This window comes from Coccinella septempunctata, chromosome 1 (assembly GCF_907165205.1).
Source record: "Coccinella septempunctata chromosome 1, icCocSept1.1, whole genome shotgun sequence".
In the NCBI taxonomy this organism is placed as follows: domain Eukaryota; kingdom Metazoa; phylum Arthropoda; class Insecta; order Coleoptera; family Coccinellidae; genus Coccinella; species Coccinella septempunctata.
Window position 1 is genome coordinate 51,743,324 of NC_058189.1, and position 21,730 is coordinate 51,765,053.

General features: G+C 34.7%; 1 protein-coding gene across 1 annotated transcript in view; it reads right to left on the reverse strand.

Annotated features, from left to right (window-relative positions):
- The window catches only part of LOC123322946, a 106,267-nt gene that overhangs the window by 10,950 nt on the left and 73,587 nt on the right, over positions 1-21,730 (reverse strand). Inside the window, exon 3 of the mRNA XM_044911037.1 lies at positions 6,671-6,775. Within this exon, the coding sequence (XP_044766972.1) occupies positions 6,671-6,775 (105 nt within the window). The remainder of the gene's footprint in view (positions 1-6,670; positions 6,776-21,730) is intronic.

Here is a 21,730-nt window from a genome sequence, read left to right on the forward strand (position 1 = left end):
TATCTCGGAATAATATTAGATTCTTCATGGAATTTTAAAGTTAATTTGGAAGGTTTACGTTTGAAATTAAAATCGAGGAATATACTCAGAAATTAGCTGGTTCATCATGAGTTGCTGATGCCATCACACTTCGTAAGGCAGCTTTGGCCTTATACAGGGTGTATTTGAAGCTGAGGCTTTTTTTTTCAACAGAAGGTAGAACTGGTAAAAATGAAGCGTTTCACAAAAATTCACCTATACAAAACTTTCAAAATGGGAAAGATGAAAAAAAAATTAAAATAATTACTGAAATAGATCCTAATATTATACTAGACCGATTGTTAGCTGAATTAACGCAAAGCAGTGGGAAAAATCTTATCTGTTGATTCGACCATGTGGTTTCGTTTAGGATATTGGCTCGTTCGATATTATTTACGTGGTAATGAAAATGGAAACTTAGGATTGCCGAATTGATCTCATAATTTTTTAGTAACTTACACGAATTTATGAAATGGCTCATTTCGATACCAACTGACAGAAGGAACTTAGGACACAAGTGTAAAAAATAGAATAGTACTTCAAAATCGCGGCAATAAAATTCGTCTAAATTATTCACGAAGTTTTTAACAATGGGCATCAAAATCTTCTTGTTCGAACATTCCAACAATCGTCGTAAAAATGGGATGAAATGGGAAAACATTATAGCATTTTTTCAACATACCTAACATAAGCACTTTCAAGAAACTGCACGATACAACAATTACGATTCTCTCAAAGGTGATCTGATGCATCTAATCCGATGAAGTTGGTACTGAACCATTCATTGTCTAGCCATATGTTTATGTTTTGTTTAGTTTTTGCGATGCCGGAGTCACCTTCCACAGTCCCGTACTTGAAATTCAATGAAATTCTAGGGGGTTGTATCCCATCCATCTTGGATATTTTATATAGACAATTTTTGGTTAAACGACTTATTTTGACGAGTTCTACCTTCTGTCAAAAAAAGCCTCACCTTTGAAAACACCATGTATATTAGTTTTATTCAGCTGCTGAGTACTGTTGCTCACATCAATAAAATCGACACTCTACTCAAACATAGTACCTCGCCGACAGGTGGCAGTCTCGAAGTCTTGGAATAAATTCCATTCCTTCCCAAACTTATTCCCAATTTTATCATATATACAATACTAGAAGTGCCAGATTGAAATCTTGTGAACCTTTATGGACTAATGATTTTCTTCATTCAAGTAATAGTCACAAAGAATTTTGGCAATCAGAATGTAATTCGTGTAATCTCTAACAAATGTTTGATTATTGCTCCTTCAAAAAAAGTGCCTGGATTTGAACTAGGAAAAATTTGTAGGCTAAATCTACTAAGGACTGGCCGGTGTAATAGCATGCTCTTCAGATGAATTGCTGTTGGGAGAACGAGAAGAAACTATAGGCCATTTGGTAAACAAAATATAAATTTCGGGATGGTTTGCAAATTTCAAAATGATTCAAGGAGAAATATAAAATTCAATGCTTCTCTTGTTATTTCTATCTTTTTGTTTTCATATAATTCTCACTTCGTCGAACACCATGGTAGAAAGAAGGGGAAAGAAGTTTGGATTTCGTCCTATTTTAAATGAAGAAGATATCCTTCAATATGGTAATTTCAGCTTATTCTTTACACAAATTCATTATCATTACACTTAGACAGAGAGTTTTTTTGAGGTTTTCATATCTGTTTTCATGTTTTCATACGAAGATATGTATGGTACCATGTTCATGTTGTTACTATTTACTTACTCCCTTTCAAAAGAATATATATATTTATATACCTATACTATCAACTAACCTTGGTGCAACAATTAAATAGAATAAGGTGGTGCTTTGTCACGCACAGCGTAGGTATCAAAGGGGTTTTCGTTGATTCGTTTTCAAGAATTCATTGCAGGAAATGACAAATCAAAATCAGATTTCCACCCTTAATTTTCCCATCAACTTCTTCCACAGACTTGAAAGACAGAAAATCGGTCTATTATTTTTCCATCGAACATAAATAGCCATCGAAAATGAACTGGATAGGAATAGTAATTTATTTTTGTATCCATTACACCCGCACTGTCGTCTCCGTCGATAAATTGATTTTTCCAGGTGAACCCTAGGAATGGTGCTTTATCGATTCATAACCGGTTCAAGCTAGTTTTCCCACAGAATCGATCCTTTACCCCGTGTGTTTGTATCGGTTGCTTGGCTACCTTTTCGTGGTTTAGAGCGTTCATAGTGCAGATATGCCGATTCTTTTCATTTGCATTTTTATTTTTTGTTTTCTCACAGAGATGTATTAGTTGGGGAATGAAAGAAAATTTCCGTTGGTTGATTTCAAAAACTAGCAGCAATTTCATGTTATTATGAGATACTAGATGTGAATTTGCGCGCATTACAATTGTTTGCATAGGAGGAGATAAGTAAAACACATCACTTCTTTAGAACTCAACTATCCTAAACTCATCTATGCATCATCACATGAAGTAACATTAAACTAGGCTGAGGAACGAACCTGCATCTTGTTGACGTTTAGTCTGATTAAGTTCGATTGTCAATCTCAACATTGTTCCACCATCAACAGAGGTTGGTCTGGTTATTAAAGGGCCGAGAAAATTCAATTTGAAACACAGAATGTTTAGAGAAAATTGGACAGTATTGCTCTGATTCGGTGCAGGTCAATGAAGTATCTGTATTACCTAATAGTTCAATGCTCCAGGTGTAGTTTAGCACTTTTTTGGTGCAGATGTCTAATACGATTCGTTGAGCATATGCATAAGTATACTGCTTCATAAAAGTCAAGAAAATTTTGTGACCGTTTCAAAAGTTGCTGATTCTTGCCCACTTATGAGAAATGTCGTTATTTCAGATGTTGTCGTTTGCGTTTCAGAGAATTTCGGATCAGTTATTGTTTTACGTTCTCACAGTCAACTACCACTTCTGCACGAGATCGGCTTTCGAAAGCTTCTGGTGTTTTGATTTCGATTGAAACAGTTCTTCGAGGCGTTGAGAGAGGTCTACACTGTTTTGGTGGTCACTTCAAAAAGAGAAAATGAATATCTTACGTCAGAAACCACTAATTTATATGGGGTTTTCATAATAATTCAATTCAATCGGAATGTCAGAATAGAAAAAAAAAATAAAAAATTTTTTGCACTGAAGAACATTATATTCATGTTATTAACTTTCCGAGGTGGAATTATCTCTTCTATGAATTTCCACATGAAAAAATTTCTCGAAAAGTCTTGTCATTGGCTACAATTCGTATCCTGGTGAAATTGAAAAATTGCGTTCGTTAAGTGCTGCTATCTTTCCGACGAAAGTGGGAACTATTGTAATATTCGTAACTTCTACTTATTGTTCAAGTGTTCTGGCAACATCCCACATTCTGGTAGTCTTTCCCCCTTTACGCCTTATACAGCGAGAAAGTCCCGTGGTATAAACTCCCCTTCATCTACAGTCACTGCGTTTTAAAAGGATTCCGAGAATAGGAACGATCTCTGTGCTACGAATACTGAAATTTCATTGTCACCTGTGAACATTTAGATTTCTCATATTTGAAAAAAAACTTTTAAAACAGTCTCAAAATTTCTGAACTTCCTTAACTGGTTTAGAGCAGTATAGCTCAACAATAATTGGAATTATGAACGACTTGCTGACGATTGGAGTTGGAAATTTTTTTTGACTTGGAGGTTATTGCAGCGATATCACTTTATTAGCTCAAAAATTCCAGTCCACCCCTGCTTCTCCCGCGACCCATAATACGTCTACCCTGATAGGGCCGCACAGCAATTACCACCAAAGTGTTATCGGTGTTCCTAATTTATGCAGCATTTGTTGGCTTTTATGTTTTTTTTTTTCGCGTGGGACCCAATATCGACAAATCTGAAGCGGATTTAATAGGGACCACAGTTGACACAAAGTACGGACGATAAATCTGTTCTATACTCTTCTTTGCATCGGGAAAAAATGTTTCAGGTAGTCATTTGAATAATTTCGCTGAATTATGTTTCACTTCCTCGGAAAATAACATTATGGATCGCGTGACCGTAGGGACCAGACCATTACTTTTTCATGAGTTCGTCTACAAGAAAAATCAAAGTGGGACGGAATTTTATATTTTTCCATTTATACGGCGATTCGGGAAGTTGTTCCTAGAAGAATTTTGCATTTCCAATAATCTATCTGTGTAATCGAGCACAAAGGAAATTATTTTGGTCGTGGTTTACGAAAAAGGCGTATCAAATTCTTCAGATAAACCCACGCTTCCTCTTCAATGAGAATCTTATCACCGACAGTGGAAAGTTAACTGACTTGGGTATATGAGTTTTTAGATTTCCATAATCGAGATATACAGAGTGTTTCTGAATTGATGCGAGAGGTTTCAGTGGATAATTCTTCAGCAAAAATCAAAGGGGGTCTTTCATATAATTTTTTGTTCAACAGCCTTTTCCCTCCAAGTTACACTTGGTAATCAGGTAAAAAATGGTTTTTCTTCAATATACATATCCACTTTGGAAAAATTTTGAAGAATGAAATTTGCCAGATAACTGATGCTAATAAATGGCATTTTTTGAGTGTTTTTGTTACCCTAAAAAGAAATCACAAGGGCTGAAAAAATAAGCCCTATAATATTCTGTATCAGAACTTCTTAACGCGCCTCTTTTTTACCATTCAAAAAGAAAGACTCAATCTGCAACTTTTTTATATCTAGACTTTTTATCATAAAGTCGTTAGTTTAATCACAAAAAAATAAAATACTGCTCAGATTCTTTTTCCATAAATTCACAGAGGTGTCATTCATTAAAAAAATCAAGTAAGCTGCTGTCTAGTGAATTATATGACAAATAGTTTTATTGTCCTAATTTCCTCTAATTTCTAGACAGTTTTATAATGACTTTAAACATTTTTCAGAACTAAATAAACCTTTAATTTTAAAGGGCTTTAACTTGGAGGGAAAAGGCTGTTGAACAAAAAGTGATATGAGATACCCCCCTTAATTTTTGCTAAAGAATCACCCTTTGCTTAGTAATATCGTAAATTACGTTAAGGGCTAATATCATTGACATGTTCAAAGATAAAGAGAGTGTAAGTGAATAAGTGCGAAAAACTTCTACATTCTGCATAAAAAAGAAAAAAAAGTTTTCGTTTTTCGAGAAACGTGGTGGCTTTTTCTCAAAAACTGAACTCTTCACTCATTCAAACCAATCGAGATATTGTAATGTAATTTGGTGGGTTTTAAGACGTAGTTATTGCACATCTTTTGATATGCAGTTATTGGCACATATTTGGGAAATGATCTAAACTTTTTGAAGTATAAAAATGGTACGTCACTAAGACATTTCAAACTAAAAATAATTTTTGAATTGTGTCGTCTGGTTGCAAAACCGGTCATCTCCATAACAGAAAATTTTTCAGGAGAGACGATTTTTTGTCAAAACTAGGGATTTAGAGATAGGATCCAAATCTCTTGTTATTAATGTGTCACTAGGATAGTAGGTTTCAGAGCAACATAAGAGAATCTGGGGGAAGGTGCTGGGAGGGAGAAATTCAAAATTATAGTTAGGATTTGGCTGGTTTTGCAACCCACTTTGGAGTTGGCCGGTTTTGCAACAAACTAAAGCTTAAAATATCTATAAAATAGCGGGGTTTTAGCCAAGAAAAATCATTCACAATGTTTCTGTGTAACTGAACTTTATTTTAGGTTGAGTAAACTTATAAAAAAAATATACTGACGAGTGGATGTGGCCGCTTTTGCAGCACATTGGAGTTTTCTAACCCCCAAAACGCGCGGAGTTGACCGGTTTTGTTATGGTTTCTCATTGCCAATGGGTGGAAATGTTAGTTAAGGACTTAGTGAAATAAACAGACATTTTTTCCGAAAATTGAGGAGTTGGCCGGTTTTGCAACCAGACGACACAATTACTCGTTCAATCTGAGATAAAAAAACTATTATGCCTTGTTCTCGTAGGAGGCTCCATTTTCATGCGAAAAATTTAATATCTTAACGCAAATCTTGAAACAAATGTTTGAAATTATCTTCCTCCGACACGATACTTAAAAAAGGGATGGGAGATTTTTACCAAAAATGGGACGACAATTTCAAAAATGTGTTCTAGTTTGAAATATCTCAGTGGCGTACAATTTTTTTTTGAAAATTGAGGTACCCAGATAAGCGCCAATGATGAACATAAAATTCTTGATGGTCAAAAAATGCGTAAGAGCTACTTTTAGAGATACATCCAATTTCATTTGCACATCTCTATCGTTTTCAGAGCAGTAAATGGTCAGATTTCAACAAAAACTTCAACACTCTGTATATCGGAAAACGATGCAATTGCGGACAAAAGTTGAACAGCAAAATGATATAATCTTTCTATGAAGTCTATGAAGTCGCCCTTATTCACAAATACCTTGTAATTTGAATTTAGAAACCACGTGCTAGTTAAATCTGGGAACCATTCATGTTGGTAAGTCTGAAGAACTAAGCCTATTTGACGAAGAGTTTTTTGATGCTGTTCAATATCGATTTAACATAAATTGAAAAACAAAGTACCTTCTAGGTTCTGCTATTTGTCCTCATATAGTTTCAAATGGACCATGCAGATTAATCACCGCTTGAAGCTCAGTATTTCGTGTTATACAAAGTACAAAAACTCACCTCTAGTTGTACTCCAAAAAGATCTCTAGATCGATCGACTTTCCTCAGTTCCACGCTCTCGTGAGCGGGAAATTCATGGACGGGCACATTCTCTATCGGTCCCATCTGAAACGGAAAATAGTACTCTGGTTAGAAACGACGCGTACCACAAATAGAAACAAACTGATAAAATGTTACAATATTATCAATGACCAACAACAACATCGCGTCCTGTGAATCGGTTCAACGTACAATCCAACAGACAAAATATCTTTTTAGGTTAAGTTCATGCCTTATCTTGGCGTGCAAAACTGACCCCATATTTTTACGATTTATTTCGTTTCTGTTGTCCCCATTAGTGATAACAAGACTCCCGAGTGGCGGGTTTTAATTAATCCCGTCGCTTTTAGCATATGAGCATTATGAAGTTTGGTTTATTATGCAGGTACGCGGTGACATTTTCTGCAATTCCGGTTTCTCGAGTTTCGGTTTTGTTTTTTCCCACAGTCGCCTGCAGATGAGGTCAATTTCGTGTAGAAAGTTCCTTTATATGAAAAAATTATGGAATTATTTGGTTTAAATGCCTCGAAGGGGATCACATTTCGTTTCATGATGTCCAGTTGTGATAAACAGCAATCAGAAGATCAAATTCGTGTGGACCAATTTTTCCAATAGGAAACATGGTGAAAATGGCTGGACACTCAAGTGAATCACTGTTGAGTCACTAGGAATATCTCAAGGGCTAAAAACCAAGCAATTTTAAATTAAACTACATTCGGAAAACAGTTGGATGTATGTTATATCCAAAAAATTTTTATCACCTCCAAAACGATTCCATATACACTCCTTTTTTCCTATTCAGGGTGTCTGTAAACAAATACGAATGATTCTTCGATGAAAATAAACAGGGGTAGTTCCTATAAATAGTTTTTAATTTTTTTACGGGTTCTAAAAAACACTGAGTCATAAAACAATACAAAATATGAAGCACTAAGTAGATGTTACATCTCATAACTTCATTATTAGGGGTTGAAAATAACAACATGTATGTCTTATACCATGAAATGGAATGAAAAGTGATCAGAACTGCTTGTAAGTTTTTATTTCTCCGAGAAAAGTATTGACTGTATCAAAATTTTTTGTTTCCAGAATTGAATGAGAAACCATAACAGAATTTATTTTTCGAAAATCTATCCCACGAAATCAATTTTTGAAGAAAATTTATAAGAGGCTGTTATTTTCAACCCCTAATAATACTCTTATTTTTCGACATACTATCACTTCTAAAATTGAATGTACATAATTCTGGACCCTTTTTATAGTTTAAGACTATGAAAATTTCAGGTATTTTTATTCGTGATCTATTCCAATAGGCCCTCTAAAAGCCCAGATATAGTACCAAATATGGTTTTCGGATACCGAATACCTATACACTCGGACAATATTTTGGAGGCCTCTAACCTAAATAGGTAAATACTGCATTGAGTTAATCTCAACTACAAAATGAGATTGAGAACTCAAATTTTGTATTGAATTCAACGCTTCAACAGGGACAAATATAGATCGAGCAAAATACAATTATTTTATCAACTAAGCGTTGCTGCATCTTTCTGTGATATCAGAATGATAGTTTTTAGTAGAAGTTGGATTTTAACCCTTTTTGTTTATATCATCGAGAGTTTTTTCCATATTGGTTTAGGTTGTATTTTAATTATTTGTTTTCTGCTCGGGTTACTTTATAAGTTTGAATTGAAGACTACGAATTTTCAACCTATGTCAAGAATTTGCATCTGTACTCTATGCATCGGACAACTGATTAAATGCACCCTGTATCTATTGCGGGTTCAGGAAGTTATTGATTTAGGTGAAAGTGAAGATGGATAATAAAATAATTTTACGAATGTGATGAATTACTCTCTCTGTATAATCACAAACGTTTAGTAGAGATATGAGTTTCGTGTTAATCCGAATCGTTTTCTTCTTGGAAATACCATATCGGAGAAAATGTCTGGGTAAAACACCCCTAACAGAATTTATTGTGCAGCACGTGTAGTTCAGTGTCTGGATATAAATTTTTTTCCCTATATAGCCGACTACGGTAGTTATGGTAATCTACATCAGCAAATACCCCCATTCTCTAGCTCAAAGAAGCACGCAAGGTTTTGAACACGCTTACCCGAATTTTGTAGGCGTTTGTTCACGATCTACCAATTAGACTTGCATAAAATTTGATTCGAACATCTAAATCTTATTATACCAAAGGATAATCTGAAAGATAACGATGTAAATTTGAATTGATTCACTGATAATTTGACGGTATCATTTTGACAATCAGAGACAAAAACTTTTGAACGGAAGAAAATTATATTTCTGTTAATTTCATTGTGTTAAGTGTCACGTCGATAACCCTATATACAGTGTGAGTCTTTGACTCGTACAAATATTCTAACGCTAGATTCTTGAGGTCAAAAGAACACTTTTTTCTATACATATACCATTTTTTCCTATTCAGCCCTGATAAAAAGATAAAGCCATTTTAAGTTTTCATAATGGGCTGTGCCACCCTGGAAAAACAAAAATACCTTCACAATAACTAGCTGAATCTGTAACACTACACACATTGGATTTTTTATATAGAGTTGTATTCAGCAAAAGTACCCAATTTACCAATTTTCACAGATACTTTTTGATTTTTGAACGTCAAATCACTCGAAAACGACGCATTTTACGAGAAAATTATTTCACAAAACGTCCAAATATTCATTAGATAGCGTCCAACTAAGTTTCAAGAGTTTGGCTCTTTGAATTTTTGGTATTTTTATTGAAAATAACATTTTTCTATGGTTTTTCAACAGCCTTTATTTCTTAAACCGAGCTGATTTGGAAAGAATGGTTGAGGTAAAAAGTGTTTCTTTTGACCTCAGGAATCTACTGTTAAAATGTTTGTAAGAGTCAAAGACTCACCCTTGCAATACTATAAATTAAAAAGAAATCAATATAATAATATGAAAAATAAAATAATAAATTAAGATTAATACGCAAATATGATATATGCGCGCACAGTATATGTTTAGAACGAGTTTTCTTGCTTGAAACGTGACTTTTTGATGCGGTTGTATAAAAATTTGTTCATGATTCTACTATACTGCATTCACATTTATTTTAGCAGTCGGTTGGCCATGAAATAATTTTCTCAGGTTTTTTAACTAGAACGGAGTAAGGTTGGCACTCATGAAATGTCGTTAATGTCATAACGCCGTTGCCACAACTAATATAAATTTTTAATTTTCATTACGAAAATGCCGAAAGTGATTGAAAAAAGAGACAGGGTTTCAGGAAGTGCTATTTAGAATTCAGGTCCGCTCATTCGAATATAGTTACACCCTGATATCCACAATACGTCAGACGGTAATGGACATATTCAATGTAAGACAATTTATATAATGTTTCATCTGAATCTAAACGACTTATATTTCAGCTGAATATTTCCACAATCAGAAAGATTGTTAATGAAGAGGATAACAAAGAATTCCCTTCTATTGGGAGACCTAAAAAAGTGGTGGCATTTGATAATTTTATGTTTGAGTAAATCAATGCGAAAAGTTTACTACAGGATTTTCGATGAATGTCATCGTAGAATAAGTTCCCGAAAATTGATTTTTCTATTTTTCATTTGACTTGTCCTATACATTGTAAATGTCTCAAGGTACCAATAAATACCTAATTATCATTATTATATCAATGTAATACGATGAACAGCCACAAATACGCGCCAGTTGTCCTGTTAATTGTTTATTCATGTGAAATTTTTGTTCAAAGGTGAAGTTCATCTTGACTTGAAACTTGAATTCTATATTTGAGTCAATTAATGCGAACAGTGCACTACACGATTTTCTCGAAAATTGATTTTTCTATTTTTCATTTGATTTGTTCTATACATTGTAAATGTCTTAAGGTACCAATAAATACCTAATTATTATTATTATTTATCAATGCATTAAGATGAACAGCCACAAATACGCGCTAGTTGTCCTGTTAATCGTTTATACATGTGAAATTTTTGTTCAGAGGTGAAGTTCATCTTGACTGGAAATTTCCTTTAATTCCTTTTACTTATATCGATGCAAGATGATTTTTGTTGAAGAATTTAACATTCTTGTAATTATCTGTTAATTCCTTCGGGAGATACCCATTCCCAACCACTGCATCATATGCATTTCATGTTCGGGTTAATATTTTTGAAATCTGATGTAACGTATTCAAACTTTAGCCAAAGAAGATAACGAACATTAACTCTCCTCAAGCTAGTGCATATTATGATATTATACTGATCTCTTGTATTTTCCATGCAAATAACTGGATTTGATATGCCTTCAATCAGTTTTTCATACTTCAATTATGTTCGTCACATATTTTCCGAAGAGATTCGACATTGTGATAAAATACGTAATAACAGAAACTTTTACGTAGAACGGTCAACATAGCGTTAATTTGAAAACCAAAAATGTTTTGACAAGCGTCATAACTCCACATTTTCGTACTAAACAGAGTGTCAAATTTCCATGGCCAACCGAGTGCTAAAATAAAAGTGAATGGAGTATAGATTAATGCTATTCACTATGCAATCGAACTATAAGATATTATAGATGATATCGGATACGATATCATCTATAACATTATCCATGACTTTTCCATCGATATGGAATTAGTATTATTTCTCCAAAATTGTATCAATGCATCAACAAAAATTCGACAGCTACTACAATGGTGATGATTAATTTCTTTCATTTTCTGAACATGTCCGGTAATTCATTCCGATGTTTTCTCGTTCTAGGAAATATCATTACCACCATGAATTTTTTATGAAATCATCAATACACGTTGAAAATACTTCTTTTTATAGTTTCGAGTTCTTTTGAGGGTAGACGTTGATTGATACGAAATCGATGTGCAAGGGTTATGAGTGAGTCAGCATATATTCATATATGTCTCGTAATCAGGGAGGCAGATATAATGGATACATGTATAAAATTGGATTCCTAATCACTCTCAATTATTCTTGTAATAATGACTTTTGGGAATTTTTGTTCATTTGATCGATAAATAATCCAGTGGGTAGAAAACAAGAACTATAATTGATACGAAAAAATGCAAATACCTTGTCCTGATACAGATTTTAATTATTTACTGTGAACACATATTGATCATGGGGAAAGATTCTAAATTTCATCATTATTATTTCATAAGCCCAGTATCTTTATTGCTCGGGGTCATCCTAGTAGAAATATAGGTGGGCAATAGGCAATATGTTACCACAAAATGCAGTTTGGAAATATTGCTATTCATATGAAACTATTTTATCAGTTCTTTCTGAAGAACTTCAAAAGCATATATTGGGATATAAATTGGTCGGTCCGTTTTTTATGATCAAAAATGCAGAACAAATTAAATGAACAGATCATTCTAAGTATCTCTATCGTTGACTACAAATTTTTTCCATGTCTCAGGCAATTTTGAAATCCCGCATCCCACCTCAAATAGATGTTTTGTTTTTTGAGGCGATTCTTGATGGGGGCAAATTTTCGATTTCTGCGAAACAACCCTGCAAAAAAGGAGTTAACGAGAGAAACAGCAAAATTAACGTAGACTGTATGTGTCTAGACTCTAGACTGTTCTTGAATGCTTTCGGGGAATGGGACTCCACAGACCAGAACTGCCACTGCCAATAATCCGAAGTCCAATGCTTTAGTCCAGTTAGCGATGCATGGCAGTAGATTTGATGTGGTGAAACGATGCGTAAGAAACTCATGTTGAGTACCTACCTACTAGGAATTTTTCGTTATTTGAGCAAAACTGCTGCAGACGGTCGCATATAATTATTTCCAAAACTTTCGAAACGGATGAATGGATACTAATTTGGCGGTAATTGGAGGGATCAAGTTATCATGTTATTGTGTGATGGGGTCAACAATAGGGGTAGGAATAGCACCAGTAGCTCTACGGAGGAGGATGCGAATATCTCTGAGACATACATCAGGTACACCTTTCACCTAACTGATTTTTTACAGCAGGCATGCTGACTTCGCAACTCATTGAGGATCTTACATACTTAAAGCTTCTTCTTGTTACATCCAAGAGGATGTGACCTTTTTTTCATATGAAGAAGAACATATATGGATTAGAACACGAAGTTCGAGGGAGACCAGTGATTTTTGTAGTCTACAGTCGATTCAGAACGAATATGTTTTCGCCACAATGATTTTTTTTTGTCTCACCAGTTTCAAGATCTGGTCTTCTATCTACTCTTAAGCAGATACAGCCTCTTGAGTTTCATCAAGAAACACCCTCCACATAGGGCCAATATCTGATGTAACCATGATGTTAGTCCATAGTACTAAGATATTCAGGAACCCTTCCATAGTCTATGAATTTCTCCTTTTGAAACTTTTTCAAAACGTTCCGAACGACTTTGTAGTCCCAATATAATTTACTGCATTTTTGTTTTATGTGAATTCAAGATACTTTGTCCATCGTGATGAAAATTAGTATCCTTGAATCTACCCCATATACTGGAGTTTATTAGAACTAAGCAGGTGCTGGAGGGTGAGCTGTAGATGTTGCAGTGGTGGGGGAAGCTCTGATGGAAGATACAATAGAACCGAAGGGCAAAATTTCTTATAAAAACTCCAAACAATCTACTTTTCCCATACAGGGTGTATTCAAAGGTGAGTTTTTTTTTTAACAGAAGATTAAAATGAAGCTTTTCACCAAAAATCACCTATATACATACAATGATTTCAAACTGACAAATTTGAAAAAAAAATTTAAAATGAGTACTGAAATAGATCGTGATCATTTGTTATCTGAATTATCGCAAAGCAATGGGAAAAAACTTATCTCGTGATGACTGACTCAACCATATGGTTTCGTTTAGGATATTGGCCCGTTCGATTTTTACGTGGGAATGAGAATGGAAATTGGATTGACTAATTTTTCTCATTATTCAGTAACTTGAACGATTTTATAAAATGGTTCATTTCGATACCAACTGACAGAAAAATAGTTAGCACCAAGTGTAAAAAATGGAATATTAGTTCCAAATCTGACCAAATAAATTTGTCTTTGATATTCACAGTCTTCCACAATCTTCTTCTTGTTCGAACACTCAAACAAAATGGGATGAAATAGGGTAACTCGGTCAACATAAGCACTTTCAATAATCTGCATCAATTTTCACTTTTTTCACCCTAAATTGCACGATACAACATTTTTTTTCACCTGACCTAATGCAACTAATCAGATAGGTTCGGAAGTTGCGAACCATTCATTGTCCAGCCATGTGTTTATATTTTATTTCGTGTTTCCGATGCCGGAGTCACTTTGCACAGTCCCGTACTTGAAATTCGATGATATTTCGTCGAATTTCCAGGGGTTGTAGATCAGGCATCTTGAATATTTTATATAGACAAATTTTGGTGAAATGACTTATACCTTCTGTCCAAAATAGAAGCCTCCCTTTGAGAATATCTAGTATAGTTTGATTTGCTGTCTGCGGAATATTATCTGGAAATTTCTTTGGAGAAAACAAAAACTATGACGTTCCTGAGGAAGGATTCTATTAGAACAAAAATTGTGATCGGTGATCACATTTTAGAGCAGGTATCACATTTCAGATATTTAGGATGCAATACCACATATGAACAAGAGAAAGATATCAGCAACAAAGCTAACAACTATCAAAGAATTCGTGGAACCATCAGAAGAACGCTAAAAGTAAAGAAACACAAATAAAATTTTATAAAGTGATGGCTATCCCCACGCTACTATATGGGTCGGAAACTTGGGCGCCGATAAAACAAGACTACAGGCAAATGGAAACATCTGAAATGAAATTTTTAAGAGCGGTGGAAGACTGTTCAGGGTGAGCAAAATTGGTGATACCTGAACTACAACTTTTTAACCCAACGAGATAGAGAAAAATGAATGTACCATTCATCTCGTCTTTTTTCGAGAAACTGATAATGCCATCAACTGCATTCCTCTATCTTCTTTTGTTTTCGAGTTATAGGCCAAAATTGAAATTTGGGCGATTTCAACGTTGATCATTATCGTTCCTGTTTGTGCTAGGATGTTGAAATGAAAACATTATACAGACACTTTTATGTTAGCAATCCAGTGGCGTACTATGATTTTTTCCTACAGGTTTATTTGCTGAGCTATAACGAAAAGTTTTGTTTTTTCTTATGAAAACAGTAGATTAAAATGACTTAGAAAGAATCGCCATTTTTTCACCGTTTCAGAAATATATTATACATCACACTCAAACTGTCAGTCTTTATAAGTCATTTTAAACTACTGTTTTCATAAGAAAAAATACATATTTATGTTATAGCTCAGCAAATAAACCTGTTGGAAAAAATCAAAGTGCGCCATTGGATTGCTATCAAAAAAGTTAATAATGTTTCCATTTCAACATCCAAGCTTAAAGAGAAACGGAGATAATGACCAAAGTTGAAATTTTAATTTTGACCTATAACTCGAAAAGAAAAGAAGGTAGAGGAATGCAGTTGATGGCATTATTAGTTTCTCGAAAAAAGACGACCATAATGTGCCATGCATTTTCCTCTATCTCGTTGGGTTGAAAAAGTTGTAATTCAGGTATCACCAATTTTGTCCACCCTGTACACGTTTAGATCATATAAAAAGCGATGATATCAGAAAAGAACTGAAGGTACAGCCAATAAAAGATCTAGCAAAGGACTATAAGGATAGATGGAAGGAACATGTGATGCGAATGTCATCTGAAAGAGTTCCAAAGAAAATGCTAACTTACAAACCTCGGCAGGTCGAGAATGAGGTGGTGAAGTCGGAACAGGCAAATTGCCTAATCCTGGAAGAAGAAGTTTGATTTGTTTTTGTTATCAGAAACATAGTAATGTGATACCATACCATTACTGATTTTTCAAATACATCCAAACCCGCAATTCATTTCCTGTTTTGTATTCCGCCTTGCGCTTTGCGTGATAGATAAATAATTCATGGCTAAGTCCCCGATCTATTCGATTTTCCCAGACATCACCTTAATTCTAAAATCGTTGTGTACGTCTAAACGGGGCATTTAGCATTTCATGCACAACTGCAAATAATTATTTCGACTTCGTAATGTGGGTCAGAAGCGTTTGTTTCGTGTAATAGATGTTGGTTCGTGTTTCCTGCCACTAAACAGTACCCGTGGTTCGATTATTGATATCGAAACGGTGGGTAGGTAAACTGATTGTATTCAGTTTCAACGTTCCTCCGCATGATCCTCGGCCGCAATGTTGACTTTCTCCCTAACCTTAAACGGTTCCACGGTTGATCGGTTGGAATTCGATATCTCCGAATTGCCTAATTCCCTAGTGGTACCTAAAACGGTATTATACGCTTATTTCCTTCGTTTATACTATGTGTCCCCGATAAGATGGGAAATATTGTAATCTGAGATAGAGAACACCTAGAAGAGGATCACGAAAAATCCTCATATATCTAGGAGTACTAAATAGGTTATACTCCTTCTGACGAAAATGATGTACTTCTCATAAAATATCTTTGAAACGTAACATTTTGAAATAACCATTTCAACCGTTTCCCAAAAAAATTATTTTAAGTACTTAAAAATAAAAAATTAAAATGGGTATTTAAAATTTAAAGCGTTTTGTTTCTATTGCACAAGTTGGCTTCATCGACTGAAATATGCGTTGATAATAAAGGACAACAAATACACTATCTTGATGAGATAGACCAAGCTGGCTGTCTATGAAGTCTGCGACGAACGAGGAAGGTCGTAAAGTTTTATGGGATTTCTTATGGCCGGTTGCTGTTGAGGCTAGACAGTGAGTACGCGCCTTATGATGGCTATAAATCAACAGCTGTTATTCTTTAAATAAGTCATTTTTCTTATTTTTTTCTAGTCGGCCCTGTTGCCACATCGTAAACTAGAAAAGAAGCGATTTAAATTTTAAAACGTCATATTTGAAGAATGATTTTGAATAGAGCGGTGCATTTGAAAAGTTCATGTTCAGTTCAAACTTGCATATTCTGTGATACCTAACCCAAATTGAGGAGAATTCCCCATTCTGGTTGAGAGGGGTTTTTTCAATCTCCTATCTCCAGAAAGGAATCACCGACTCATTTGAAATGAAGGTAGCTTCCATTAGGTTCCAGACTACTGCAATCAGATATTATTCGATTTGCAGGACCGTATCACATAAAATTGGACAGTTCTTAAAAGTACGAGAAATAACCCTGTACAGGGTGGGCAAAATTGGTGACACCTGAACTACAACTTTTTCAACCCCACGTGATACAGAAAAATGTATGACAAATTACGGTCGTCTTTTTTCGAGAAACTAATAATGCCATCAACTGCATTCCTTTATCTTCTTTTATTTTGGAGTTATAGGCCAAAATTGAAATTTCAACTATGGTCCTCATCTCCGTTTCTTTTTCTGCTAAGATGTTGAAATGAAAACATTAAGCAGAGGCTTTTTTTGATAGCAATCCAGTGGCGTACTATGATTTTTTTCAACAGGTATATTTGCTGAGCTATAACATAAATATGTGTTTTTCTATGAAAACAGTAGCTTAAAATGACTAAGGGCGATGTACTTATGATATATATGTGAAATGATAAAAAAATGGCGATTCTTTCTAATTCATTCTGAACTACTGTTTTCATACGAAAAAACACAACTTTATGTTATAGCTCAGCAAATAAACCTGTTGGAAAAATCATAGCCACTGGATTGCTATCAAAAAAGTGTCTGTATAATGTTTTGATTTCAACATCCTAGCACAAACAGAAACGGAGATAATGATCAAAGTTGAAATTGTCAAATTTGAATTTTGGCCTATAACTCAAAAACGAGAGAAGATAGAGGAATGCATTATTGGTTTCTCGAAAAAAGATGTCATGAATGGCACATTCATTTTCCTCTATCTCGTTGGGTTAAAAAGTTGTAGTTCAGGTATCGCCAATTTTGCCCCACCCTGTCCCATTTTGGTTGCGTCTGCACTGTATCTCAGCTATTATTAAAGATGGAGCCATGCTTTTTTGTAAAACATACAGAATACAGAATACCCTGTATATTTTAACGTCAAATTTTTACAATTGTTTTTTTGAATAACCTAATCTTCAATAAATTTTAGCTTCAAAAATCAGAAAAATCCTTATTTATGTTTGTTTTTTCAATAGGAGGCCATGAATTCTTTTATACATGCATTGAATTGTTACTTGTGATTTAAACCTATTTATTTAATTATAGGGGAGACTGGGGAGGGTTGATACGTTTTTTGGAATTTTTATTCTGGAAACTGAATTATATGAAGAAACAGGACTTTTCTTATATTATATAATTCTTCAATTAATCGTTCAACAAAATAAATATAGAAGTCTCAAAACATAAACTTGTAATAAATCGGAATACGAGATTCCGAATAAATTTGGCATAATTCGAAAGAGGTATCGCTAGAATTTTTATACATTGTTGCAGCCGTGCTGCAGAGGCATTAATTATGCGGAAATATGATACTTTTAGGCGCTTGAGATCAGACGGTATTAAGTCGCGGGAATTTAAATAATAACCTGACCGATAAGAGTTGAAAATGTTTTTCATGACACTCAGTAAGGAGATCTTTAATTGATTTCAATATCCGGTGATAGGGACTTCGGAACAAGCGAAAATGGTTAGTCATGTAGATTAAGAAAGATTTATTAGTCTGGAGACCCTGAGAGGAAAACAGTTCTCAGAATCCGAAGTAGCCGAAATTTTCTTGTAACCGCCGAGCTTGGGAACGCTGATTTTTCAACTCAGCAAGAATGATCGTCCAATGATTTCGATTTTGGGACGTTTTGGTACCACCCATAGCGTGGGAGAGAAAGACCGGGGAAAAAGTACATCGGAAAAAGTCAGTCAGTCGGTCCGGGGAGCGTGATCAAAAATAATACCCCTTTAAGTCGGTCCGGGGACGTGATCTTAAAAATATCGAAAATATACCCCTTCGAGTCGGTACGGATAAGTAGAGAAATTATAAGTCATTGTAGAGTCAGTAATTAAAGAAAGAGAAAAGGGACTTAGAATAAATAAGTTTTCACGAAGTAAGAGAAAAGTATAGGTAGATCACGGAAGAGAATCGGAGACTCGGTCGGCTCATAAATATTTGGAAAAGTTGAGTATAAAGAAAAGTCCAGTCCTTTGTTTTTGTTGATTTTGTTCAAGTAGAAACGGAATATCGGGAATTAGGTAGTTGAAGAAATTTGGAAATAATTTGAAGTTAAAGTCAGTTTATCGGAAGTCAGTAAAGTAACATTCGAGGAGTGATCGTTAATTTTCTTGATTCGTAGTAAGACCAGATATAAACTTGTGTTGAAATTTTTAGATAGGGAAACTTAAAGCGAAAAACGTTTGCGACGGAAAAGTGCGGGAAGTTCGGTTGAGTGTAAAGAATTCGCCGATAAGTGCGGGTAAAGTCTGGTGTCGAAAAGTTTTCATCGGCAGCGTCAGACAAACAGCAGTCGCAGAAAAGGTAGAAAGTTCCAATTTTTATTCGTCCAGAGTTTTGAAAGCTCCTCTAAAATTCATTGATAAAGTATTGATTTATTATTGAGCGCTAAGTTGGGAAGTTGAATTTTAACCCAAGATTTTGGTTATGAAAGTATGTTTTATGGTTTTGCGCTTATTTGCATGTGTTTAAGAAATTGAAGATTTTTTTGTTGGTCGTCTTCGACCGAGTACGTATTTGTAGAGAAGTTCCAATTTTATTTTTCCAATAGATTTAATTGTTAAAGTTTTTCATGAGTTTCATTTAAACATCTCCCCAGAAATAATAATATTCAACTTCAAGACCTGTCCTTCGTGCGACGGGCCGGATCCTCATTATTTTGCCCCTTTCGAGGGCCTTCAATTTTTGTGTATTTAACATCTAAAAATAATCACCCCATGATCAGTGGAAAGCCGCTCTTCTACTGATCGAGATACTGGGGTGCTTTATTACAAACTTCTTATACTGTACAGAACGTTGAACACAAAAACATGCAAACTGTCTCAAGCCTCCCCACATATGGGAGGATTGATACGATGTACTGGGAGAGTAATCGAGAGGATTATTCAAATCAGAAGGTAGGTCAGCAATGATACTGGCTTGCTTTAGACCCATAGGTGTAGAAAAATCAGGAAATGGTCGGTTAGTCACTTCCGCACACGAAAAGTCGGCCTCGTTAATACATGGGGATTGTACGGATAAATTCCAATTGTTAAAAATCCCTTTGATATGTTGGTGGTGAAAACGCCTTCATGTAGGCCTATCCAACTAGCTACGGAATATTTTTTGAAGATGATACATGTATCAGGTCTCCCCACGAGAAATGTCTCAAACCTCCCTGAAAGCAATTTTTAAAGTGATTTATGTTTTCATCTTATACTCATATGTTTTGAAAAGCGAATAAAACTGTAAATTGAGTAGTTTTATGCATATTTCCCAGTGAAATGTTTGTTTATGCCGAAGAATTAATGCATGATCATAAAACCCTTAGGTAACTTGAGTAAAAACTTACAATTTCTCACCTCGAAACACTCTTCGTTGAATATTTCACAAACAAACTACTGTTAGCCTTACAGATTAACGTCACGCAATGCCCTCTGCCAAAGAATAGTGTTCACTAGTATAATACTTTTGAAAACGGCTACTGATCGCGGATATAAGCCTGTATCAAGCCTCCCCATGTATCAATGCTCCCTAGTCTCCCCTACATATTTTTAACATTTACAAGTTTATGTTGAAGAATGATATTTTGATGTGATGTTTAAAATATAATGAAATAAATAGGTTAAAAGCACATTATGGCCTACTATCGAAAAAACAAACATCAATATGGATTGTTCTGATTTTTGAAGCTGAAATTTATTAAAGATTTGGTTGTGATACGTCAATGTATTCAGAAAAAAATAGCGAAAATTTAACGTAAAAGTATACAGGGAGTTTCATTTAAAAGTATCTATTTTGTGTCCAATTTGCCTAATTTTTTTGATAGTTGGTAGTGACATTAATTTTTTTCTCTTGTGTCGATACTATATAGGTACATATTATGGAGGTTTTTCGTGATTCTCTAGGTGTTCTCTATCTCACATTAAAATGTTTCGCATCTTATCTGGGGCATCCTGTATATATTTATGAGTAACTATCTTCTTTCAGCTCAAATGCTTCACGAATCATTCTCGATATTGAATACCGAATGGATGGAATCACTCCAGATTAGGAATGGATTTTTCAAGGTAAAAAGGAAAGTAGCTTACAGATCTGTAAATATCTGTATCGGATAAGTCCCATAATTACCTATATCTACTTATAAACCTCCAATTCTTTGTCTTCGAGTTTTTTCGTCTGCCTACAAAGAAGCTTATTCACAACGCTGAAATCACTAATCTCGAAACGTCAAAGCAGTATCAGTTGGAGCCTTGTCACCTCTTTCACAAGCAGTCGATGCATTTAAGCTGCAGTGTTCTTTCAATTAGACAAAAAAACAAGAACCTCCTACGAATGTAGTTTAGTTAACACATAATCTAAGATACTGAACAGAACACAGTAGATAACAAGGTTTTTGAATGAAATTAATCTAACCTCTCTGTAACCACCAAAACTATCTTCCACTCAGAGACATTCAGAACAATCAAAGCTTTTTTTTATGGTGTGTACCAAGTGATACTCCCAATAAATTCTAAGGTTCTCAAGACAAGAAAAATTCAAATTCTCCAATATCTTAAATAGATGTGCTACGCGTGTTTTTGTCAACATTTCGACTTTCAGAATTCCTGATTTGGTTGCGCAAAGACTTTGCTGAATGTCTTAAGTGAGATGAGAAGGCAATATTGAAAGAAAGATTTGTGAAAAACACAAAGTTACTCTTAACAAAGAGAATTACGAGTTTATTGGGTAAAATCACTAGTTTCAAGTGGACAGAGTTGTGAGCAGGTGAATTTCCTAGACTTTCTAGTCTCGTTCCTGTTATGAAACAATTTCATTTATTATTTGTCGTGTTGTATGTGA